This window comes from Gallus gallus, chromosome 1 (genome assembly GCF_016699485.2).
Source record: "Gallus gallus isolate bGalGal1 chromosome 1, bGalGal1.mat.broiler.GRCg7b, whole genome shotgun sequence".
Classification (NCBI taxonomy): Eukaryota; Metazoa; Chordata; class Aves; order Galliformes; family Phasianidae; genus Gallus; species Gallus gallus.
In genome coordinates this window covers 173,021,160-173,047,538 of record NC_052532.1, presented here as the reverse complement: position 1 = coordinate 173,047,538, position 26,379 = coordinate 173,021,160, and the positions used below count along the sequence as shown (strand labels likewise).

Below are 26,379 nucleotides of genomic sequence, written 5' to 3'. Positions count from 1 at the left end.
TTGATGTCCTTTCCACTGAGCAATAACTGTTGGTGTGATGTAGTTATTTCGCTGTCGGCTTATACTGTACTTTTGAAAAATGGTTGGAAATAGGAATACTTTATTGCTCTTAATTATTTTTCTTGTTTATCATTTGTGCCTGTTTAAGTGATCCACTGCACATCAGGAAATTTGGATTCTTTCTGCAATCTATCAAACCACGGTATTCACTGAGAGGCTACATTTCAAACTGACAGGGATTTGTAAAGGTCATCAGTCGTGAAATATGAATCCATTCTTGTGTGTACGAGTTACAGTGGCAAACTACATCTTAATCCAAATATAAACACCTGACTGGTTTAAGTTCCAGTGAGAAGGACTTCTAGCTGCAGTCAAACTGAGGACTGCCCTTCAGGAGTGTGAAAATGCCTTGTAACATCTGCTCTGTCCCCCGCTGGCTCCCTATGGTCAGTACCAAACCAATGCAGGTTCTTTCCCACATGCTCAGAACACCTGAAATCTCAAAGAAATATGCTATTAATAACTTCTAAAAATTAATTTCATAGCCCCTGCTGTCTGTAAAATAAAAAAATTAGTGACTGCCAAGCATGAGAGCTTCATCTTTGTTTCTATATGGGACCTTTTATATTAGTACACAACATTTTGACTCTAGCCACAACTATTTGTTGTTAAAAAAAGCCCTCAACCTCTTCTGAGAAGCACATTGACTTTCACCTTGCCCTTTTTCTCAGTCAGTGTCGGTCTCACTTCTATGATGCAAATGTTTGAGAATTTATACAAGAAAAATTCATACAACATTATTTATTTATTTATTTATTTATAAATGTGGTCTGATGTTAGGTGTAAAAATTAAATAAGAGTGAAAAATATTTGGAATGTCTGTGATAAATTTTTCTGATGTTCATCTATTAGGGAATATAAAAACGTGGTTTGCTTCTACTTTCAGCAGGAAGCAATTTCCAAAGTAAATATATGCAATTTTTGATTTCCACACAATTTTCACAGTTTTTCTCCCTCATTTCTTCAAAGATCTTTGATAATGAAAATATGATTTAAGATTCCTCTGGCTTTTATTAAATCTATTAAAACCAGCCCTCCCTTAATGAGAGTCACTTCTCTGATTCTCCAGGGAAACTAAATTATATGCCAGTCAAAGGCACCAGTTTGGGGAACACATTGCAATTTAAATCACGGCCCCAGAAGACACACGTGGGGACAGTTCGTCACGATGGTCGCAGTGCTCTGCTCCTGCAGGACTCCTGAGCAGGCGCAGATACCTGCCCCACTCTTCCCGCCTAGTAAACCAGCCCCATGAGGGCTGGCTCTGAAGCCATGCAGAAAGGCATTGGACCGGCAGGGGGGTGGTTACCGTGTCGTTATTTAATCTTGCTGGGTATTGTAGAGGTCAGTTTGCAGACTGCCAAGCAGCCTCTCTCCGTAACTGCAACTGCTGTGAGGGTCCCGCTGCCTAATCGAGTTAGTAAAGATTAGCAATGAAAGCAGGATTTTAAACTGTTATGATATATAAAGCAGGAAGATGATCTCCTGAAATGTTTTATAGGTATTTCCAAGCAATAATCTTATTGAATGAATAAAAAAAAAAAAAAAAAGAGGTACATAATAGTGTTGTGCTTTAATTCTGTATACACATCAGCTTACCGTTCCTGTAAAAGTTACTATTTGTAGAACAAGCAACAAAAAAAATTCTCCTCCAAGAAAAACACTGTTGATAAATTACATTTTACCTATGATACAGTTTCATGGTTCACATCCTCACCTATGAGGCAGTCTCCTGTGGGGAACTAGATCTGTATTCCTTTATTTAATAACATATTAAAAACTACCTTAGAAGATTAAAATTCAGCCACAAAAGCAGCATTCTACAGAGCAGTGCATATCAGCGATCTGTAAGGAAGAAAAAGCAATTTTACCCATAAAAGTTCCTGAGGAGAGCTAAGCTTCACAAAAACTGTACTTTAGATTCTATAAAAGAGAGTTTTTAATTAAATGCAGCATTTCACCATAAAGAGAACAGACTTTACTTATGTCAAAACTCCCCTTTAGAAGCCACATAAAACTGTAAAAGACAATATATGAAAAAGCTTTCTTAAAGAAAAGAAGAACACCATCCCATGAAGCAGATTTCCAGATGTTTGGGAACATTAGAATTTCCTGTCAGTATATTTAGGTAACATTAAAATGAGGTTAACTTTCCATTCTGCCATCTCTGTTCAAAGATCAAAGAGCGCTCACTGCATAAATTGCCTTATCGGTAATTCGTTGAAGTAAACTATGGAAACAACTTTATAAGAAGCAGTAGTCTCCTTTTGTTGGCTACACTATTACCAAGCAAACTTTTCTTAAAATTAACCATGCTATTACCTCACTCTATACTATGTGAAGGAAAAAAATATATATAAAAATGTTCTATTTGAATATATAGAATATATTTAATATAATTAAATGCACGGCACTGAAGGGAGAACCAGAAAGTCCCTTCCTGTGCTCAACTAAATCATAGTAATTAGGGTAAAGTCTAATGAAGTAAACTTACATGAACAGAAATGTAATCAACAGTGTCTTTGCATTGCTTATTTTAAAATTTAATTTAGGAACACTGTTTATAAAGTTGGACACTTGCACTGCCTTTGAAGTTCAGATTTTTAGAACCTATTATGACCTACAGAATTTATTGATTTAACTGAAATCTGAGAGGCAAAAAAGTCAGATATTACTATTTATTTATTTATTTATTTATTTCCTACTTTAGGTATTTGTAGGGGTGTTACTGCAAAATAACTCGAAATCTTCATGTTTTGGGGATACTATTAGATTTCTGTTCTGCTTTGGGTTTTGGTCATCTTTCTAATTTCTTTCACTTTTTAAGGAAGATTAATGGCATGTGAAGAGAGATTAGTAAATCTGTGTCAATGCTGTGCAGGTTTACAGTGCAGCTCATAAAACCTTTCAAGAATATGGAAGTTGGGCTTTTGTAGATGAGCGCTAGTTAGTTTCTTTATGTTAAAGATGAGCTTTAGTTATTGTGAAGCTACTGTAGGTAGCCAGTTTGAGCAATGATCAAGAAGATAACAGGTGTAACAAAAGGTGTTTCTTTTTTAAAAACGCTGTACTTGTCTTATACTTACATTCTCCCAAAATACCTTTCAGGCAAGATTTTCAAGTTGCAAGAAATTAGAGCACTAACTTCAGCTGTACTTCGATGACTGCCGAGTGGCATATTTCCATTAAGTTCTTTGCAAATTGCTATTTTAAGAAATACATTGCTGCTTATTTCAAGGTTTCTTTCTAAGTCCTAGTCTAGAAAAGCATATTAAAATAAAAAACTTGATTCAAGAACTGACAGCATCTGCCAGTTCCAGTTCTGTGTGACCCATTGTTTGCCCAGAGAGGTTGTGGATATCCCACCCCTGGAGGCATTCAAGGCCAGGCTGGATGTGGCTCTGGGGAGCCTGGTCTGGTGACTGACGACCCTGCACGTAGCAGGGGGGTTGAAACGAAGTGGTCATTGTGGTCCTTTTCAACCCAGGCCATTCTATGATTCTATGATTGTTAAAATGGTGCTTTCTTCAAATTATACCTAGTTTATTTTATTTTTTCTATTTTAATATGTCTTTGAATCATTTTATAATTAGACTTACGAACTAACATTAATGCAATTTCATACTGTGTCTTTAAATTAGAAGCTCCTTGTGTCCTGAGAGCAATTTTAAATTAAATATCTGGAAATGAATTTCATCTCATAGTAATTGTGCTATGGCTTTAAAAAAATCATTTGAGTTTTGAATTTTACAAACATGTGGAAATATCAAAAATTCATTTATTCATCTCTCCTTTTTATATCATTGTTAACAATACTAGACATAGTTTTATGTCATATAATATTTTATTCGGTTTGTTGTCTGGTTTTAAAGAGACAAGTTGTTTTTCTTTTTTCTCTTATTTTGAGAACTCCTCTTATTTTAAAACCTTTTTGAAGTCATCTTGAAATATAAAAATAGAACATCTGTGACAGATCTGTTTTGAACATATTTCACGTTTCAGGATCCAAGGAGATCTGGTGGTCTGTGGTATTCGCTTGTTAATTTCTTGATGAATGGGTAGCAAGGCCAAGAAGTGCACTCAGTACAGCACGTCTTCTGAAGATAGATGATCTCAAATAAATTCTATTCCCAATCAGTTTTTGATTTGTTAGGTGTTAAACCATTTCTTTGTAAGGACAGTGTTTACAAGCCTTGTAATGAGACAGCCCTGCGAGACCCTACTCTTCTTGCTGTAATTTTGATAAATGGAACTCTAATTCATAAAGGATATAGTGATTGAAGGGCAACTCTGGGTCTTGTACACTTTCATTTAGATAAATGTTTAGTACAGTACAGCAAAACTGAGGCGCACTCAACAAAGTGATAAATTTAAACAACAGCCAAACCAGAGCCTTTTCCATCATGAGAAAGAAGCACCATTTACTATATTTCTTTCAGATAAATGTATGTTTAATATTATAAACCAGAATGGATCTTAGAAGCATTTGTCTTGTTGCTAAGCTCCAAATTTGCCAAACTAATTTAATGCATTCTACTCTACCACATTGCATACATGGGTGTATGGCAATATTTCTGTAATCTGGTTACTGGAACCCTCATCACAAGAGATTTAAAATCTGCTGAATTTCAAGGTCTTCTGTTGATGCATTGTTATAATCGTTTGGGACTTGGAACTTAAAAAATATATATATATATTTTAAAAATATCTCTTTGTGCACAAATAATTTAAAGGATAGTCACAAATCTAATCAGTTGCTACAGATATTACTGATGCTATGATTATTCCTAGAATTCTGGAAACAATTCATGTGAAAATCACCACATCTTATACATTATAGAAACTTTCATAACACTCACTAGAAGGTCTGTTAATTCCTACAATTCTTGCCCCTTTTTATAAATTAGGAAAAAAAATGATTCATTTGTACATTGGGTGAATAATTACAGTTAGTTACACTAAATAACAATCCATATAAATGGGGTAAAGATCACAGCCTATTCTTGAACACAGCAAAAATATCAGTGTACTTATATAGATATTGACATCAGTATTGTCTTGTGATACCCTGTATCAGCACAGTGCTAATGGAGAGAGCAACAAGTAGGAAGATTAAAAACATTGTCCTTAATTTGGGGCTTAGAGCAAAAATTGTTTTTCTTCCTTGCGTGTCTTAATTATGTTGTTTCAGGAATAGCAATTTGAATTATAGAAATACAGAAAGCTAATATTAGACTGTTTAAAATGGGAGACTGTCTCAGCTTGTGGTGAAGTCTGATATCAAGTGGCATATTTACAATGATCTTCAGAGTAAAGACATTAGAGGAGAAATATGCCTCCAGTATTTTTATATATTTGCTGCAACTCTCCTGTGTATGAAATAATTAAAAGCATAGTGTAAGAGTGAGAGAGAAAATTATAACACCTTCCCCACTGTTTTTAATAACAAAACTGTCTGACAAATCAAGTCCATGCATGTATCTTCACTAATCTATCTGCTTACTATGTTCCAGTTAGCTGTCCTGTTTGCATATGAGGCCATGAGTTTTAATAGGCTTTACCTCATTGTTTTACATCTGCCATAGTGATATTCACTATGTGAAGCTCGGGCATTGTGGATGATGATGAAAATTCACACTCATTCAGCTTTGCTCAGATTTCACCCATATTTCTCTAGCTGTGTAGAAAGAAAATTTCCAAATTGTGATATAGACCAGAGACTAGATTTTTTTTTTTTTTACAGCATAACTGAAAATGCCCAGATTGTATACAGTTCAAGGTGAAACTACAGGCATTTGAATTATGGAAAAAGAGGAAGCTGTCTACCCTAGGGACTATTATGAGCCTGTAGATCTGAAAATAAAACTAATAACCTCTCCTCAAAAAAGAAACAAACTGTGTAGATGTCACAGCAGTACATGAAAGCTACTGGCTATTTCTAAAACAAAAGCTATGATTCTATCATTGACCACACTATGATTTATTTCCTAAATTATGTCGATGAACTCTGAGGAGCTCTGGTAGAACCTTCCCAAAATGTATGATGATATATCATCTGCCCTAAGGAATGATCAGTCTGAGAAAAAAAAAAAAAAAAAAAAGTCAGTTGTGGGCAGGAGGAAAAGGTAAAACCTTCCTGTGAGGCAAGGGCAAAGGAGCTGATTGTCCCCCTCTACTCTGCTCTCATGGGGCCCCAACAGGAGCACTGCATGCAGGTCTGGTGCCTTCAGCATCAGAAAGATGCAGATATGTTGGAGTGGGTTCAGAGGAGGGCCACAAAGGTGATTAGAGGGCTGGAGTACCTCTTCTGTGAAGAAAGGCTGAGGGAGATGGGCTTGGAGAAGAGAAGGCTCCAGGAAAACCAAATTGTGGCCTTCCGGTGCTTGAGGGGAGCATATAAACGAGGAGGGAGATCAGCTTTTTACATGGTCAGATAGTGATAAAACAAGGGAGAATGACTTTAAACTAAAAAAGAGGAAATTTAGATTAGATGTTAGGAAAAAATTCTATACTCAGAGCATGATAAGACACTGCAAGACATTGCCCAGAGAAACTGAGGTTGCTACATCCCTGCAGACACTCAAAGCCAAGTTGGATGGGGCCTTGGGCAGCCTGAGCTGGTGGGGGGCAGCCCTGTGCACAGCAGGGCATTGGAACTGGAAGGGGTCTACGGTCCCATTCTACCTAAGCCATTCTCTGATTCTGTGATTCTATGAATTTGCACATGGTTGGACTGGATGGTTGGAGGTCTTTTCCAAACCTTGGTGATTCTATGTCGGTATTACAAACATTTTATTGTCCTCCTTAAAATACATGAATACGTATCAGAGTTCCCTCACCAGATATGTATTTTCTGGATCTCTGTATAGCCTACCTTGTTGTTACTGTAAATTGAGATAACCAGTCTCCTACCCCACCTTCCTGTCATTCCTATCTCCAAGACCAAAATTTTGAATTCCCAAAAGCATCTCCTTTACTAAGAGCAGGTGAATTGAGCTCTGAGATGTCAATCAGAGGACACCAGGAAATGAAGAGAAATTTATGTTGAATTTCTTGCAGGTTGAAAGCTAGAACATAGAACGTAAAGCAATAAAATAATTATTAACAGCAGGAGAGTCTTTGTGAAACAGTTTCTGTTGTATTTAAAATATATTTTGGAGGTCAGACTAAGACTGCATATTTTCTTTTAGGCCTTGATGATGCCTTAGAAAATGTTCCTTCCCTTTTTTTTCATAAAGATTGTTTGTGCTTTATTTTTTACTACTTGACTTAGATTGTTCTAAACATTATTCAGCTATATTCACAGCATTTATTATTTTTCTTAGGCACTGAAGAAGACGTAGTGAAATCCAAGAAAACTTTCCGAAGTCAAGCTGTGGTAAATCAGAATGCAGAAACAGAGCTTATGCTGGAAGGAGATGATGATGCTGTTAGTCTACTCCAAGAAAAGGAAATTGACAACCTTGCAGGTAAATGTGATTTTTCATTACAACTAGGATAAATGTCAAAAGACTTTTCTTAACTTGTTAATTCTGCACCTTTGCAGTTAGTCTCTTGATATTGAGAGCTAAGTATACAATTACACTGAGAACAGGTTATTTATGTTCTAGATGTAATATGATGTCCTGCTTTTATGAACTGGGAGAACTGGTTACAAAACATGTGCCTGTTGCTCAATCTTTTAGCAGAGATGTGAGAAATAACCAGTACTCTTATTACTGCCTATGACTTCTTGTTGAAGATTTTGTTGAAAACCACTATGGAACATTTCTGGCTGAAATGGAAGTGGGAACTTAATTCCACAGCTCAGTGTTTTGTGAGTTGGTGTGGCTGTGCCCCTGCTGGCACCCACTGCTGTCACTGTGGTGTATTTCAGCCCAGTAAGGGAAAAAAAAATGCCTGTTGTAAATAGGGCCTAAGAAGGAATGTGGCTGTAACCAAGGTATGAGCTTCATTAGTTGAAATTGACTGGGGATTGAATCTTCTGTAGAAACATTCATGAAAGATCCTCTCTTGTCCTTTCTCCCTGTGTGAAGGTCTGCAGTCAGGTCTCTATTTTACCCAGGTTCCAGCATGTTCTGTTACAGCTCTGTCTTGAAGAAATATGTTTCCTGGGGAAGTAGTCTGGAAAGAAAGGCATGCTGGAAGTTGAAAATGCAATCTCCTCTCAGATGAGATAAAAATGTGAGAACTGTGAAATGCAGTATGGATTTTTTTTTTTAGGTTAATTTGCTTAGGAATACCTTTATTAAGTTACTCGATTAAGGGGAAGTTTAGTGATGTCTGAGGATTTTTTTCAGTATAATTGAATTTCTAAAATAGCTATCTTTCTTTGCTCTTGCATTTTCTTCTGATGCCATAGTGGAAATTTGTAGCAGAGATTATAAACGGATGTTTAAAAAACAAACCCTAAGTGGAATTTAGTCTCATACTTTGAAACTAGAGCAGAGGGGAAGTAAATATTTTCACTTGAGAGCAACCTTCAGTATATGATTATCATAGATAATATGTCAATGTGCTTTCTCAATCTGCAGCTAACTATTGCTGAAATGCTGTTGTTTTAAGTTAATAAAAAAATAAGGCAAGTAGGGGCATTATTGGGATAATTTGATCAATGTCCCTTTCTCCTTTAGAAGGGAAAACTCGGTATTGTTTTGGCTAAGTTCTCATGTCTAGGAGCACTGATTCCAGCTAAAAATGCATACCACTGCTATAGCTTAAGGGCTGCAATAGGCAATTACATTCAAGTATGTGTTAGTAGAGCAAAGTGCTCAGGAAAAATTCTTGCCCAGTCTGGAAAATCTCACAGTCAGCTCTGAAGCTCCCAGATATGCCCCAAGACTGCCTGTTCAGTTAAATCAGCAATCCCTATACCTACATCCTTCTGAAAAATAATAATAATAATAATAATAATAATAATAATAATAATAATAATAATAATAATAATAATAAATTATTAGAATTCTGTGTTAGTGATTCCTTAAGTATTTCTGTGAAACGTATACATCTTACTGGAGATCACTCCCTGCTCATTTAGTACATAGCACAGCAGTTCTAGTCCTTTGCTTTTACAGTTTGTATGAATTGGGAGATATCATAGGTATTAGCAAAGGAGAAATGATAGAAATTGAAGCAAATTAACTTTTCACGTATTGACAGTCCCAACAGTGTCAGCCATTAGTGTTTGTGCTCCCCATCAACAGTGAGAAGGGAAGCAAGGTGCTTCCAGGTGAGGTGAGGTGGTATGATACTGGTGAAATATATATACCAAAAAACGTGAATTTCCCCCCAAAAACCCACTTTCCACAACCTCATTTTTACTGTCAGATTAACTGCAACCTTTTGTCTTCAACTCTTGCTCACTTTTGAAGTGGAAATATTGTTGAGAGTTCATGGTCACACCTAGTATCATAAGTCTTGTGTAATCTTTACCAGTCAATCGTTAATCAATTTTACCAATCACTCTCCATACCCTGTCTATTTTGCTGCATGGTTTTGCCTTTTGGAAGCACTGCTTTCCATATTTTTCAGTATATACAGTGTGACACTGTAACTTGGGATCAGTAGTTGAAATCAAGAGAATCACTAGGCAAGGAAAGTGAGTTTTATGCCAAAGAAGTTTAAAACAACCTCTGTCAGCTCTGAAGAGCAAGTCCCGGTAAAGCCTGCACTTACCTAATTCTGAGGAGTTAATGTTGATTTGGTGAACGTGATCTGGAATTTTTTTAGATATATCAAGTTATGGTACAACACAACATCATTTTTATCTAGTTAATGTCCGAAGTGGAATGACACATAGGAATTTCTATATTCAGATATGCCCCCAATTTACCTTTAAAGTTTAAATCAATATAAATTTGGTTTATAACGATTTGGATTGCCTCAGTAAGGGATAGGAATTAAACAAAATCATTATAAACTAGGTTTAAATTGATTTAAGATTGCCCACGTTTAATTAAAACAATTTTACATTGTTTATTCCAGGAAAGTAAGGTAGCTTTTAAAAAGCCATCTTTTAAGGTTTTATAAAACTTTTAAGTATATAAATATTACAATATTTTGATATATGAAGTTAAAACTAAAAAAGGAAAGTCTGAAACAGATTGAGACTGTTCTTACAAAGTTATCTGTACCTTTTTGTTCCAGGGACTCTTTATAGTTTTTCATCAACCATGTGGCACAAATCAATGTAAAGTTCACTTTGATAAATTACATATGGGATGGAGAATTTTTTAGATAATTATAGTCTGAATATTTTTATTATATAATCCTCGTATTCCATATGTTCTGATGGCGGTTAGTCAGATTTCATTATATTAAGTAGCATTTTAATAAAATATAAAAATCAGATTTCATATTATTATATTCTTAGCATTAGGAATTCTAAGTTTGCATCAGGATTTTTAACTGAAGTGGTATTTTACCTGTTTTGCAGTATAATGAGTTTTCAGAAGATGTTTTTCTTGTTTTAGCATTTACGTATTAAAATGTTTTACATTTTTCTGTTTCAGTTTTATCTCCTTTACTTCCCAGACTGTTCACTTCAAGAGGCAAGTCACTTCTCTGTTAGAATTAATGACTGAGATAGCCCAGTCTATTCTAACAGTTTTCTAATTTATTGCGAACCTGTGATTAATACAATCAAATCCAGTGTAGTGACTTGATACTACTAACTCTTCCTTCTTTTTCATTTTGATTTTCTAATGCTCCAGCAGAGCTCTCACATGCTTACCTTTTCTCTTAAGAGCCTAAAAATGCAAGTCCGCTAACAGTTTGTCTTCTTCTTATTGATGATTTTTTTTTGTCAAAATGAAAAATATAAAGATGTATTCTAATATGAAAAGTTAGCATTCTCAGAGGGAAACATGTTTTAATAGGTAATTAATATTTATTAAAAAGAACATATGCACTAAAATAGATCATAGAAAGCAGATAAACATTGAATCATTTATGTTTTATGTACTTTACTTTTAGAACTACATTCTCTTTGTCATGCAGTTGCAGATGGTTTGCTGAGAGTTGTTTGTGCACATTTTAGGGCAGAATTTAGCCTGAACATTCTGTACAAGTCATATGGTTGGTGACACTAGCAAATAGACCCAGCCAAGCAAAAGAACCCTGACAAAGTCTTTTGCTACCCTCTAAAAAGTAGTTTCTAGTAAAGAAGAAAGGAAATAAAGATACAAAGATGTGAGGCTTTGGACTATTTTAGGAAGTCAAAAGGCTTTGGCAGGCATCTGTCTGGTTACTTGCATGGGCTCAATCAACTCAGAATCTGACTTTCTCGTAAGCAATGGAGAATTACAGCCTCACAGCAGCCTTACAAGAATAAATGCATATTATTCTCTCCATTACACAAAGGAGACTGAGCAATTCATCCGAATAAGCCCAAGGAAAGCCACTAACTTTAGTGAGCCTTTAATGAGTCTCAGTCTTAATGTACCTTAACTTTTACTGCAGAATCTTCCTTTCTTCTTGGACAGATGTCTCTCGATGGAGGGAACCCCCCCGACAATGCAAATGTGCCAGGAAAGTTTATGAAAATCAGTCTAGCACTGCCTTAACTTTTAGAAACTTCAGTGTAGAAATCATTCTAGAAAATAGCATTACTACTTCTCATAAAGATGATCATCCACCCAAGCCAGCGTAGCTAACTAAAACTTGTTAGCTTAAAGACCAAATGTGATATACGCTCTATCCAGACTTTCGGGTAGTGTGCTGAGCATATTGACTTACTGCCCTGCACTAGGTCATGAGGATTGACAGCTTGTATTATTATTAATGAGATATAAGACCTTTCACTTCCAGGTCATCTGTTTGAAGTCCAGACAAGACTGGTGGTAACCAAACATTATCAACATCTGTTTTGTGGCCTATGCAAAATAAGCCTTTTGTCTCTTTTCAGACAGAAAGCCATCATGATTTGAGCAATTTTCAATTGAAAAATATATATATATTTATATTTGACACTGACTTTATAGGAAATTGGAACTGTGCCCAAAAATTTGAGTACATAGAGCTACAGTTACAATTGTATGACAGTACCTACAAAAAAAAAAAAAAAAAAGAGTAAATTATCTAGCCCTTAGGGAAATTTTCTATTTTAGGTTCTAGCAAAGGACTCATTTACATTTCTGAAATTATTTTGAAGCCTTGCACAGGTCCAGATGCAGCAATAAAAACACTAACACACCAAGAAACTGCATCCAGGGCCACAAAAAGCTCACCAAATAAGTATTTGGGATGGAAAAGCTAAATAAAATGAAGTCATCTTTATACACATAAATAAAACATATTTAATATTATCCATATATATATATATAATATATATTTAAATATGGTGAAATATCTTGTGGCCAAAATCAGAGGCTGAATTCTCTTTACGAGAACCTATTAGTGTAGGCTGTCTCTAAGAAGAAAGGTCTGCAGCTTCTTCGTGATGATTCTTAAGGAGAAATGTAGGGGCACATTTTCAGTGCGTTTCTTCTGTTCCCTTCTCAAAATGATTCTCAGGTAAATAGGATCATTTCTGTCAGTTTTATTGGTATAATCAGATGAATGGTGGCTTTCCCTAATTAAATAAAAGAACAATAACTTGGGCTTCTACTGTGTAGGCAGATTTTGAGATTTAATTTTGAAGGAAAAAGTGTCATTTTCTTGGGGCCAACTAGAAATAGTTTTGTTGCATCATTTGCTGTCAAAATAATGGGTTGAAGGTATTTAGAGTGTCTCCAGCAGTGAGCATAGCTTATGGAAAAGAGGAGAGGACTCATCCTCACCCCTCTCAAGCTCCTGGAAGGCAAACATGAGACTGTTTACAAGAGCACTCATCTTCCCTCTCCAACCCTTCTGTAGATTCCGCGATGAATACTCTTCAGTAAGAATATAGTGTTGTTTCCTAATAATTCTCTCTCATCCTCCAACAGCTTGCCCCTCTGAGGCTTCCAAACTCAGAGGTAGTCCTTATTCTCTTTCTTTTTTTTTTTTTCTCATTTTCTTTCTCCCTCCTCTTTCTTACTCTCTTTTACTGTCCATGTGCAGGTGGCTAAGGCATCTTAAGCTTTCAATTCTCTTATGCTTTTTTCCTTAAAAAGAGTATATATATATGCTCAGAAATGCATTAGTTAAATATCAAAGTTCCATTAGGAAACTCCCCCCAAAAATATTAATATTTCTCCTATTTTATCAAGCTCTTCAGTGGAAACTATTTACTGAATTCAATACGCTCCTGAGTAGTTTTCTCTTTCTCAAGTCCATTTTTCTTGCAAATTAGTATTCCAGATAGAAATGTTGTTGGAGAGGCTGCTTACTTGGGGAAGAGGCAGGAATGTGGGAGAAGAGTAATTCTTTTTCCCTTTTTATGGCAGGCATATGAACCCACAAGCTTTGTACTTCCAAACATGGAAATTTCATTCAGCCAGATTTCCACAGTTCCTGCTTATTATATATTCAGATTTTGATCCTTGAGTCTAAGTATAAAAAAGAAAAACATATTTGTATGAGTTTAATTTAGAATATAGATTCAGGCATAAACTGAAAACAGTTCTACTTTTGATATGCTGTTGGCTTTCACATTGAAAACAAACAAAAAACAAAAAAGCCTCACGGTTTCTCTAACATTCTATTTTTAGACATCTTAGTATTTATTCTAATCATTTTTTCCACATTACTATCCAAAATAGTTAAATATTTTATAAGGTAGTTGTCAGTCACAGATGATAGTGCTTGTTAGGACAGCTTTGAAGAGCTCTTCTCTTTGTACCTTACTACTCCCCATTCTAAGCCTGAGCATCCTTGATGTTTAGAATGGCAACAAGATTTCTGTATTTCCAAGCTTTAAAATTAATTTAAGCTCTATATTTATGGTGTAGGGACTTCAGAAATACAGTCATAGATATCCACAGTTAGGCACCTTATTTCATCTTCACTATGCAATTGATTTCTATGGGAAAATCCCCCTTCTCCAAAATCTTCATCGGACCAACTCAAATAGATGAGTGGTAGGAACAGCATTAATAGGACCTACACTAAACTAAACACTTTCTCTGACTTATGGACAGAGATTTTTCCATTTTGTTTTTGTCACTGATGTTACAGAAGCAAGCTAGAAAACCAGTTAAGCAGGCAGTGTTGGTTGGTCTTGGTTCCAGTGGTCAGAAACCATACAAGAGGTGACTCCATCCAGTGCATTTGAGCAGTTATCGCTGGTAGCCTGTTAACATGAGTCCTTTTACCTTGGCTTTCTGAAGAAATAATATTTATGTGAGCATGCTCTGTCAGCCTCCACCTTTGTAACTTCTGAACATGGAAAAAGCTTTGAATAACATCTAATGCATGAGTAGGGGGTTCAGGAAAAGAAAAAAAAAAAAAAGGCAGTGAAATCAGGTCTTAATGTAAAACAAAAAGCCCACGTGAGAGAGAACTGGTGCCTCAGTTCTCCTTTTACAAGGAACGGGATAATCTTGGTGGGATAGTCTTTGTCTGTACCAAAGTGTAGATGAGCAAATCATGCCGTTGGCCAGTAGACAGTTATACTCAGAAACATTCTTCAGTCATTCCGGTGTGGTTTAGAAACACTTGTGTTTTCAGAAAACAAATATTGATGTTAGAACTATTTCATTTTAGATGATTCTTCCAAATATACTAGGCAAGTTAGATGCTAACTCAACAACTTCTTTCTTTCTTCCCACGCACGTATCTGAGTAGCTAACCAAATAAGTAAACTTAAAAATATCATGAGCTATCTGAACATAATACTTCCCTTCACTAAAGCCCCAAGAAATACAAGGCTTTTGCTTTATCCGGAAGAGCCTTTCCAGAACGGAGACTGGAGGAAATTGAAAACTGAAGGCTCCCATCTTTCATTTCATTTCTAATCAATTGAGCTCTATTGGCATGACAAGGTACACAAGCTGGACTGTATAAGATACCTGTCAAGTCTGGTGCACTCAGCCTTGCAACTGGGTTTTGATCCCTCGTGTTCTTGACTTATTACAGTGAGTTCCTGTTTCAGCACTATATTGCCATAGCAGGATGCTATCTCCGCTTTCATGTTTCTTCTTCTACTATCAAATACACTTTTCTAAGGTGTGTTTTTTTCTGTTACTTTTTGATTAAAAAGACAGCTGTAGTGGTTGTCTCAAAGAAAACCTGTCACTTACATGTCCACATTTAGAATCACTTACGGCTTTCCTGGTTGAAAAAAAAGTGCCTTAAATTTTATCTAAGAACAAGGAGAAAACCAGCACAGGTCATATTGCATTAGTGTAGTTTACTCACATCTGGATGCACTGCTGAACAATCAAGATTGTAGTTTCTAAAATAGCTTAAATTACTCAGTGCTTCTAAGATACCGCTCCAGGCAGAGCACATTGTATGAATCTAATTTTGAAGTGGCAAAGGTATGCATTGCAGTAGTGAGGTCCTTATCTGAAGCACTGAAGTTTCTGACCAGCTGTAAATCATTACATGATTTTTCAGGTATTATTAATACACGATCATCTGGCAGGTTGGTGCTTGAACACATCCTGGAACAACACTAAATCCATGTAAGCCTCTCCAGGCTTTCACACAGTTATGAGGCTCTCATGTATGCCACCAAACAAGTCAGCCTTTACCCCCATAAGGAGGCAAAAGTTGATGTCCTAAATTTCTTTAGGCTGTTAGACTTATTCTTCTTATGCCCCTTATTCTTCTACTGGACCTTAAGTGAGCAGATACCTAAAAAGACTGAGTTTGGTACAGTATTGAGCTTGTCTCTGTGTATTCTGTACCCATTCTGTTAAGTGCTTGCTTTCCATTATGCTTTGAACTACATAAAGAGCTGCATATTCCTAGGAATGCTGTGAGACGCATTTTCCTAAGGAAGAATTAGTATTTTATATTTTTCTTTTAATGCCACAAAGAATACTTGGAATTCAGTTTACCTGTAAGTTATGTATGTCACTTAATTCAAATGTGTAGGAAGTATGCATACGTTTGAGGAAAAATGAATTATTTTTTCTTAAGCAACACTATCTTTAAATATATTCACAATCTCATCGTAACTAAGTCTTTTAATAGCTTCTTACTGTTTTATTTGCAGTTGTAATGCATAAAATTACTTTTATTTACATTTTACTTTTAATCAAACACATTTGTTTGCTGTTATGGCACCACTTAAGAGAATCGAGTCGCTGTAATTGTTTAGTTATTTTTGTTGGGGAAAAAAAGGCCATTGAAGTTGATCTTTGATGTTAGTACTAGTGCTATATGCTTTATGGAAGAGGAAAAGGAAAAAGTAGGGAAAATTTTGGATATCATGGCCTATCCTCACTGGCATTGACATTCAAACAAACAATAAAAATCAATCCCTCCCTCACAATGTGAAACATATGATTGTGGAAGAGTAAAAAGCCAGAAAAGTGAGCTTTGAAAACTTGGAAAACAGGAAAGGGATCGGGGTTGTTATTCAGTGCAGGAGGAGGAAAACAAGACTGTAACGGTCACATTTAGATTTAGGCTCTCTTTTTTGCAATCAAAAAGTTGTGCGAAAGGTTTTCTTCATTGCAACTGTTGCAAGTGATACATGAAGGGAGATGTATAGATGCACTCTTCTAAAAGCTTTGGCTTGAATGAAGGAGTTTCTCCCTGTATCTGCTATGGTGGAGAACAAACTGAGGGCCACCATCCTCATGTAAGTCCAGTGTATTTACTGCTGAAGTCTTTTTAGAGAGCACTTTGTTTCAGACTTTTGATGCCAATAGGATCAAAGGAAAAAAAAAAAAGGCTAAATTCTGTAAACTGTTTCTTTAGGAATCATAAGTTGTTTATTTATTGTTAATGTGGCAGAGCATGGATGAGTGTTATATTAATAATAACGTTATGTGTGTGTGTGTGTGTGTGTGTGTGACATCCATTTGTTGAAATATGTTTTGCTTACCTGACTGCAGAGCTTTTCCCAAAGGCTTCTGGTGCTTATCCCCATTTCTGCTCGCACGTTGTGTAGTTTATCTGACACGAACTGAAGTTCTGGGTGTGCGTGAGCTTCTGGTGTTGCACACAAATTGTTTCGAATGCAGGGACTTGTGGTCATTTTTAATGCAAGCTGGTGTGAGATACATTTGGCTTTGGAGTGAAACTGCTGAGGGAATTTCAGTTGTGTTATTTCAGGCACGTTGTGGGTGACGTTTAATAGTTATCCTTAACTTTGTTGTTGTTGTTGTTGTTGTTTAGGTATCATATTGAATTACCAATTACAGTTTATACAAACTACTTTACCTAGGAATTAGTTTCAGCTGCTCCGTTCTGCGTTTTCCATTCTTAACACTTTATGAAAACGAGATTGTTTTTTTTTTTTTCTTTTAGAATAGCATCATCTCAGAATTAAATGTGGCAATACTCACCGCTTTTTATCAGAATAATTATCAGGAGACCGTAAAATGTAACTGGTCTGGATGACTGGAACCATTTCCAAAGTATTTGGCCCATCGAGTTTATTTCATCTGTTAATAATCACCAAAATATTACTTTTCGACTTGTAAGTCTGCAGTGGGTAAAACTGCTTGCTTCTGTAATTGGGCGTGTAAGAGCATATATCTTATCTTATTGAGGAAGAATTACACCCAACCGTCTTAGTAAATGTAGCTCTGGTGTAATTCTCAGTCTCCTAACCATACCCCATGTTCAACTCTCACAAAGTTTATGGAAGCGAAAACGTTTGAAGTAACTTTTCACAATATCAGTCTTTTGGGGCTTCCCTGAAGAGCTGGGATGGTGTCAGTGGTGCTTTAGTAGATCTCACACTCTCTCACCTGATAGAGCTTTTTGCTTGCATTGGCTTCCTTCAAAAACACAAGAATACGGCTGCAAGAACCAAATGCACGAACTGAAGTCTCCGTTGAGCAAAAATTAGCAGAGAGGAGGAGAGGGGTTACATTCTGCTTTCATTCAGTGGGACCTCCTAATCCCACAACCATTTACTTTCTGAAAGGAAATATTATTTTAAAATGTAGTGTTTATTTTAGAAATGTAAATCACGTGTGCAGACCACAGGGATCGGGCAGAGCGGAATATCCCCCATTGGAGCAGATCACAAAACTCGCGGATCCGAAGTGATTCCTGCTTTGCTTTTAAGGCCAGAACCTCTTTGTTAGCTCTCAGCCTCTCCGCTGCCCGGACCGCTTCAGCTTGAGATGAGGCAACGAAATAACTCGGAGATGCTCTCGGTTAGGGTCCTAACAGCTGGCGAGCTCTTGAACCGAGAGTCCTTTCGCCGAGCCCCGAGGCGCGGGGTGAGCGGGAGCGGCCACCGCTTCGCTTTTCCCCTGGAGCCGAAGAGTGCCGGCGGCTCCATCCCCTCCCCGATCCCCGCACGGCACCGGCACGGCCGCGCTCCCCGCTCCCCTCTCCCCTCCCGAGCGGCGGCTCCGCGGTGCCCGGGGCTCAGTACCGTCCCCGCGTGGGAACGAGCCTCGGCGCTCGGCTCAGGTGTGCCCGGCTTTTGTTCCATTAGATTGATAAATCGGGTGCGTTGGAAGGGGACCCAGAGCTTCCCCGATAGCCCCGTTGCCATATGGAAAATCCGCAGTATTTTGATTACGCTCTCTGTAAACATTTTAATATCGGATTCTTAAAATGCAGAGACTGTCCCAAAGGGGATTAAAGCATAATCCTCTCTCTCTATAGCTGTAGTGGATTAATTTCGTATTCTCTCAGTGGCTGGTTTGCTCCCTGAAGGCTACAACAAAAAGACTCCGTGCTCCTTAAACGTGCTATGGAATTGGAAGTTGTAATTGGAGATTTCCAAAGGACAAGTGTAAAAATGACACACCGCTAATGCCGAGTATTTTGTTCGTGTTGTGCTTTCGGGAGAGGGAGAAAAAAAAATGCCAAGATTTTTTTTTTTTTAGCTTAGTTTGGACTCCCTCCCCTCGAATCCATAATTTGTCCACTGCTTTAAAAATTCTTTCGGCTGCTTTTCTTCTTATTATTATTATTTCAATATATATATATATAACGTTTTCTCTTCTGCAAAGCAGAATGCCGCTGATTCCTGGTTGCAGCGTACACATGTCAGAGGTATCGGGATGCCCCAGACGCGGGTGTCCGCCCAGGTGTGTCCTGGGGGCACGGGGCTGTCCTCGGGAGGGGGAGGATGGAGCCAGAAGCCCTTCAGTGACAGCCTCAGGGCGAGTGCCCCTTCCCCTCCACGTCCACCGCAGCGCTGCCCCCTCCTCCGGCCCGGAGCCATTCCCCATCTCCGTGCGGGCGCACCCATTGTCTCCTCCCGCACGTCAGCTCACGGGGTTTGGCCTTTGGACCGCGAAGCAGCGGTGCCTTTATTTTTTGTTTTAGCCACGCAACACCAGGGAAAAGGGGTAATTGGATTAAATTGATGGCCTTCCTTCTGGGACTCCGCAAAGCCCCACAGACGCCTTCTTAAAGCGGCAGCAGCCGGCCGGGCGCGCACCCTCGGAGCTCCGGGCTCCGCGCAGCGCCGCCGGGTGCGGACTGAGGGGCCGGGCCGCCTCCAGGGGAGCGCTCCGCGGGGCAGCAGCCTCGGCCTCCCCTTCTGTAAACACAAAGAGAGGGGGCCTGGGGGATTGAAACCCAAATCCACTTGTAATCGTACAAGGGAATCGGGCGTAATTACTCGAGCAAGCTTGATGAAGATTGATGAGCCTTTAAAGCGGCCTTTCGGATCGATCCGCCTGCCCTCGGAGCCTGCGGCCGGGCTTCCCCGGCCCTGCCCGGCCCGGCCCGGCCCGGCCCGGCTGTTTCTCACCGTGCAGGGAGGAAGAGAAGATGGAGGCAGGATGGGGAGAGCGGCGAGGCAGCCCCGCGCATGTGATCCCGATCAGCTGACCGGGGTCAGGAGGCTGCCCTGCTTTATTAGGGGATGGAAAACAATAAAATGAAAGAAAATAGAGTTCGTATCAATATTTTGCTGCCTGCCATGCCGGGCTGCTGAAAGCTGTCACTGGAACCCACGTTTCAGCTTCCCCTTGTACACCAGCAAGCTGCACCTTCCTCCGTGTTTATTTTGCAGCAGAGAATGACAAAATATTGTGCAATACAGCCTCAAATTGGGTGTTACAGCAAAGGGAAACATTAACAACATGACAGTGAGATGCTCTGATACAGGATTAATTTGGGCTAAGTGGGTAATTTGAAGCGCTGCTGCCTGCTGAGCGGTGGCACAGTGCTGTGTGGGCCTGAGGGGAGCAGGGCTGCAGCCGGGACATGGGGACACATCCCGGCCCTGGGACCACATCCCGGCTTTGGGACCACATCCCAGCTTCAGGGCCTGCAGCGAGCGGAGCCAGGGCTCACTAGGCCACAACAGGCCCCAGACAGCCTTCGTCCCCGCCAGGTTGGGGCGTGGGGATGTCGGCCATGGTGGGAGCTCGCTGGCCGAGGTCTTCCTCTTAGGGCAGAGGGGTTTGAACCACAGGAAGCAAACAAAAAGGTTTTGCCACTCCCTGAGGTGATGGGTTTGGCTGTTCCTAAAGGTGCGCAGAGTGGATGCTGGGCTGAGTCTCTCAGTGTCGAGGCTTTCATTGTTTGTACATCGGACGTGTGTGTGTGTGTACGTGTGTGTTTATGCGTGTACAAATCACCCTTCGCCGTTCAGTGGTGAAATCCAGAAAAGCATTTTATATTTCATCTTTTAATTACAGCGAGTGAGCTTCCAAAGCACCAACACCGTCAGCTTTCACTGCATTCCTATCGAAGATGGTGACAAAGTGATCCTGCGCTACCTTTTGCCTTAAAGCAGCTTTATCTTGAATTGAGACCTAACAAAGTGAGCGCAGAAGGCTGCCTCTCGCAGTGGGTTTCCCCATCCCATCTCCCAGTGCCCACACCAGTGCCTCGTTACGGCGTACATCTGAGCGAAACCTCGTTACAGGCATTTTAAAAGGGTGAAGTGACAGCGAGCTGAAATAAAAATGACACCGCCATAAATACCCCTAACGATGGCAGCAGCCTTTGTCTGTGTGCGGTGCTCAGAGGGGTCCCCAGAACCCCATCCCCGGCGCTGCCCTCGGGGTGCGGTGCGGGGCCGGGAGATGCGGGGCACGGCGCCCCCGCCACGGCCCATAAACAGCGGTGGTGTTAACGAGGAGCAAAGGGGCACGGAGGGAGAGGGACCTACGTGCGAGAGGCAGCGCTTTCCGCCCTAACCCCTCCGTGCGTTCGCTGATTTGCCCGCGGCCCGCGAACTCTTTTCCTGTCCCGACCGCGGAGTTCAAAGCGGGAGAGGACCGAGCGCGGCGCTTCCCCGCGGGGTTTGCGCGGGGCACCGCCGGGCACCGCCGGGCGGAGGGAAGGGGCCGGGCCGCGGGGCTGGGCCGGCCGGGCCCGGGGTGACGCCGCTGCCGCTGTCTTGCAGGCCCCGTGGTGCTGAGCACGCCGGCCCAGCTCGTCGCCCCCGTGGTGGTGGCCAAGGGGACGCTCTCCATCACCACGACCGAGATCTACTTCGAGGTGGACGAGGACGACCCGGCCTTCAAGAAGATCGACCCCAAGGTGAGCGAGCGAGCTCGGGGACACGCGTGGCTCGGGGCCGCCCCTCCCGCGGGCTCCCGCTGCACTTCCTCCGCGTATTAATGATGGTAAATCCTCTATTACGGCGGCGGGCGCGTTTTCCAGCAGCCTTTCTCTCGGTGCCTTTGTATGAGCGCGGGCAGATTTAGCAGTTAAGCCAATTGCTCTGAAATCCCTGGAGGTAACCGCAGTCCCAGGCTAAGGCGCAGCAGAGGGATTTACCCCTATCGAGGCTATCAGAGAACCTCTTTATTTCAAGAGCGTTGCCTTCCACGTAAGGAATTTATAGTTAAACGTGCTCGCTGCTGAAATGCAAGCTAACGTTTAAAAAGAGAGAGGGGAAGGAGGGGGGAGGGAGGAAATAGGCATCTGCCCAAGCCTCGGTGCCTGGGAAAGCTCTGCTGTTTTCCTGCCGTCGCCGAGTGCCACCAACCCCCAGCGCCGCCCGGCCGCACAGCGGGGCTGCCCCGGGCCGCGGCAGCGGAGGGGAACGCGAGAAGGGCCGTTCGGGCGCTCCCCTCTCCCGCATCTCTTCCTACTCTTAGCGTCGTCTCGTTGTTTGTTGGGTTTTTGTTATTATTATTAACGAGCTGGAAAACGTTAGGAGCCTCTCCGGAGAGGGAAGAGGAGAGATACTTTTAAAGGGAGACGTTTGGTTTTCGTTTGGCAGAAGCGTCATAAATAATTTCCGAGAAAAATACTATCGAACCCAGCTGAACATAGACGTGGTTGTAGTGAGGTGACTTCTCTTGGACGAATGATTTCTGAACCCGGGGGTTTTCATCGCAGCGCTGGCAGGAGCGGTTCTCTCCCGGCCGCTCGGAATAACGGGTTCCTTACAGCGCTCTCGCTCCGCCAAGCCGCTGGTGGGTGTCACAGCGGCGATCGGCCCTTTCGGCACTTGTTGACTGCGGGGGCACTTAAGCACAGTCCTCGCTGTTACTTTGCATTTGGTGACGGTGAGGATCGCGGCCGTGGACGGAGCGGCAGTGCGGGAGCTCCGCGGTGCGGCGCGCACACGGCGTCCCTGCGGCGGGGCTCGGGCTCTGCGCGCAACCGGGCGGGCTGATCGCATTCGGAACGGATTTGGAGGGCAGAAGCAATATCGTCGTTCGCTTTATTGGCGCCGGCTCGACCCTTTCGCCTATAAATTTTACTTTCTTCTCGCTTACTGTTTGCACCAAGCTCTCGTTTTATCGGACCGGGGCTGGCTGCTCGGCGCGGGGCCGCTTCCCGAGCGCCTACGGGGAAACCCGGTGAAAACGGGTTTGTTTTCCGCCGGCCGGAACGGCGCTACCGACCGAATAACGGCATCGGTGCCTGACTGCCGCCGGTGGCCATCGAGAGCTAAACTCGCCGCCGACATTTCCTTGCCCTGCAAAACTATCCCAAATCAGGCGGCCCCCTCAAGTTTTCAGCTTTACGGGATTTAAGTGTCTGTCGACAGAAAAGTGGAAACTCGCAAAACGTGGCCGCCCTCTGATTTTCTTTTTTTTTTTCCTAGTAGAAAACTTGATCCGGTATTGAAACGCTCACCCAGAGGCGTTTTACTTCATTTATTAGCTCGTAATTAAATAAATCAGCAACAGAAATTAAAATCTAAATCACAAAAGGTAATTATCCAGTGTATTTCAAGTGCATTTTCAAATATATAATTCCAATATTCAAGCGTTATTATATAAGCAGAATCCAAATTTCTTTCGAATATATTTAAATAACATTTCAAGTATATTTATGGAATGTTAGAAATAGAACAAGCAATATATATGAAACGAAAAAATGTAAACTCGTTAAGTTCAGACACTTCAAAAGACAATTAACAAAAGTACCGTGATAAAATCTACCTTTTCAAATGGTATCTTCTCGTTAGCAGAAAATGTCCTTGAAGTATCCAAAATGGCAATTTAACTTCTGGTCACCAAATCACAAAAACACCAACATCCACAATTTCAAAAGACAACGTGAGCTCACAATATCTGATACAAATTAAAAGGTACATCGGGGTCGGTCAGGTGGCGTCTCCAAACAGCGTTTACTCACGGGGAGGGGGGGGGGGGCGATGGAGAAGGGGGGGGTACAGGAAAAAAAGACCGCGTTTGTTATAATCCGTGGGTGCCGTTCCTGGGCGGGGTGCTCATAGCCGCGGTAAATCACGGCCAATTTCGCTTTCCGGGTAAACGCATTGATTTTTTATTATTATTTGGTTGTTATTATTATTATTTTCCTGCAACACCGTGACGAGGAGCGGAGGGGTGATGGCGATGCTTGAGGCTTTTATTCGCTTTTCTCGGTGAAGAGCCTACGCTGTATTCCTTGGGGTTTTTTTTTTTCTTTCTTTTTCTTTTTTTTTTTTTCTTTTTTTTTCCTTTCTTTCTTTTTTTTCTTTTTTTTTAAAGAGAACACTGTTTGCATTGTCAAGTGGAAATCTCTGACTTTTCGAACGGGAAGCTTAAACTTCGTCGGGACAGAAGCCGGTTCGGGCCCTTTTCGGGCTCCCCTCTAAAGTTTCTCCAAACTTTTCGGGTTGGTCAGTATCTCCCTGGCCAGCCGCCACGTCTGTTTGGCCGCGTTTTCCAGGGCCGAGTGAGGTTTGCCCTGAAAGAGGTCTAAGTTGGGCAAGAAGTAGTGCGGGCACCTCCTGCACTGCAGGCAGGAGATGAGCTGCAGTAAAATCCCGTTGAGCCGATCGCCCAAGCACGACTCGTCCCAGTCCGACTCCCGCGGGTGCTTTTCGCATTCGTACGATACGAGAGTCTTCATGTGGTAGTTGTTGAGCGGCTGGCCCGGCAGCTCCAGGTGCCGGTCCCGCAGCGTTTTGAGGATGGAGAGGCATTTCTTCCTGCAGCCGCCCATCTGCAGTCTGTTCTCGGCTTCGGCGAACTGCAGCACCCAGGCGTCGCTCTCGGCCGAGCTCTGCTTGCCCGCCAGCGAGTGGCACTCCTTGGAGAGCAGGTTGAAGCCCTCCGCCTTCACCTCGGCCACGCGGTTGGGGCCGGGCCAGGGGATGTGGGGCAGCGGCCAGTGGGCAGCGCTCCGCGGCCAGATCCCCGTGCACTTGAAGGCGGGCGTGATCTGCACCACGTACCTGTCCCTGATCCTCAGCTTCACCTCGCTCGTGTCCGCCACCATCTTTACCACGTCCCTGTAACTGCACTTATCCACGGCTTGGGCCACCAGCGTCTGGAAGCGGGAGCGGATCTTGCGGGCCGAGAGGTACCCCGAGGCCGTGATGAACTCCACCCAGAGCGACATGCTCCGCTTGCGGCCGTCGCTCAGCTTCAGCACGGCGCAGCCCGGCAGGGAGCCGTCGTCCACGAAGTTGAAGACCCCCATCTGGTTGAGGTAGAGCACCACCTCGAACTCGGTGGGGGAGATGACTTCCAGGCCCTCGTAGCGGTTGTCCATCTCGTTGAGGGAGCTGATGAAGCGCGGCTCCTGCACCTCCACCTCCTTCAGCACGTCCGACACCACCTTGCACACCTCGCGGATCGTCTTGGCGATGGCGGCTTTCCTGGCTTGGCACTTCTCGTTGTAGTACTTGTTCAGGTGGTACACCAGCTTGGCCTGGGCCGCGATCATGTTGGGGCAGAGATCCGGATTGTACACCGGAGTCTCGCAGTAGGCTGTGGGATCCAATGCGGCTGCTAAGGCGGGAGCCAACTTCGGGGAGAATCGGGCTGCCGCCTCCGGAGTGGAACGCGCGGCTCCCGCGGGCGGCGGCTGCTCCTCGGATGCTCTCTTCCTGCTTTTTGGGATCGGCCGCGGCGGAGTGTGCGGGGCGGGGGGGCGGGCGGGGGGCCGGGGCGGGGGGGGGGGGGAGGGGGGGGCGATGCTTTTCCTCCCCCTTCTTTTAAAGGGTCCGGGAGCGAGAGGAGAGCATCGAGAGCTGCACCTTCCCCGGCAGCGAGAAAAACAAAAGTTGCACTGAGACACAGCGAGCCTTCCAGTAGTCGAAATAAGAGAACCTCTTCGTATTTATTTACGTTTTCCCGTAGTAATAATCACCGTGTGTGTGCGGGGCGGTTAATCAGACGGTGGAAAAAGTGCCGCGTGTGTGTGTGGATATGTCAGAGGCGCTGCCTCTTGGTTTGTATAAGAGCCCAGATGCACTCGTGTGGAAATTATAAAGGCAGGGCCAGGCGGGCGGGCGGCCAATCGCCACTGGGCTCGTCACTGCAGCCTCTCGCAGCTCCAAGCCGGCTAATTAATCCCTCTCCAGGAGATAGATCTGTGTACACACACACACGCACGCACATACACACGGCAAGGCGGTGACGGGCAGAAAGCCCCCGCTCCTCCGCGCGGTGGGAAATAGATGGAAGCCGCTCTCCTTTGCGTGCAGCTCGGGCGGTGTTGGAGCTTCGGAAGGACCCGCACGCAGGTGCGGGGCACCCACCCCGCGCACCGGCCCCGGCCTCAGCCCCAGCCCCGTCCGACGCCCTCCTCCCGGCCCTGCCCGTGCCCGTGGGAGAGTTCTCCTCCCGTCGGAGGGGCCGCCCAACGGGGCAGCGCATCGGCGGCGATTCAGAGCCCTTCGGAATAAAACATTCCTCCAAGCTCCGCGATTCGCGTGCTTTTAGCAGACTGAATCGATGCGGAGGTTTAGCGCGTTTCGGTTTTTTTGTGTGTGTGTTTGTGCCTTATGAGGGGAGAATCAATAGCTGAACGTCTCCGTCAGGTCTTGTTGGCTTTCCCTCCAGGAATCAGCAGCGGATAGAAGGGAAAATCCCATCCCCCGCTTCCCAGCTTCGTGCCCGCACCCCGCGGAGCGCTCCGCTGTGTGCGGAGGTG

The 26,379-nt window shown here is 42.5% G+C and overlaps 2 protein-coding genes across 9 annotated transcripts in view; one reads left to right on the top strand and one right to left on the bottom strand.

Moving 5' to 3' along the window:
* NBEA (neurobeachin) overlaps positions 1-26,379 on the top strand; it is a 470,888-nt gene that overhangs the window by 298,514 nt on the left and 145,995 nt on the right. For 7 of the 8 annotated variants that reach the window (XM_015277560.4, XM_040704875.2, XM_025153000.3 and 4 more), the window contains 2 exons: positions 7,386-7,529; positions 21,434-21,570. In XM_015277560.4, the coding sequence (XP_015133046.2) occupies positions 7,386-7,529; positions 21,434-21,570 (281 nt within the window). Of the gene's footprint in view, positions 1-7,385; positions 7,530-10,571; positions 10,611-21,433; positions 21,571-26,379 lie in introns of all 8 variants that reach the window. The other variant, XM_040704251.2, reaches the window with a different exon arrangement.
* On the bottom strand, positions 23,130-25,682 carry MAB21L1 (mab-21 like 1). The gene has a single exon (NM_001396138.1). It carries the CDS (start codon positions 25,165-25,167, stop codon positions 24,088-24,090), a length of 1,080 nt encoding a protein of 359 aa, NP_001383067.1. The 5' UTR covers positions 25,168-25,682; the 3' UTR covers positions 23,130-24,087.

Coding starts and splice junctions, on each gene's coding strand:
- MAB21L1 (NM_001396138.1), bottom strand. CDS start 25,167: ATGATCGCGGCCCAGGCCAAGCTGGTGTACCACCTGAACAAGTACTAC.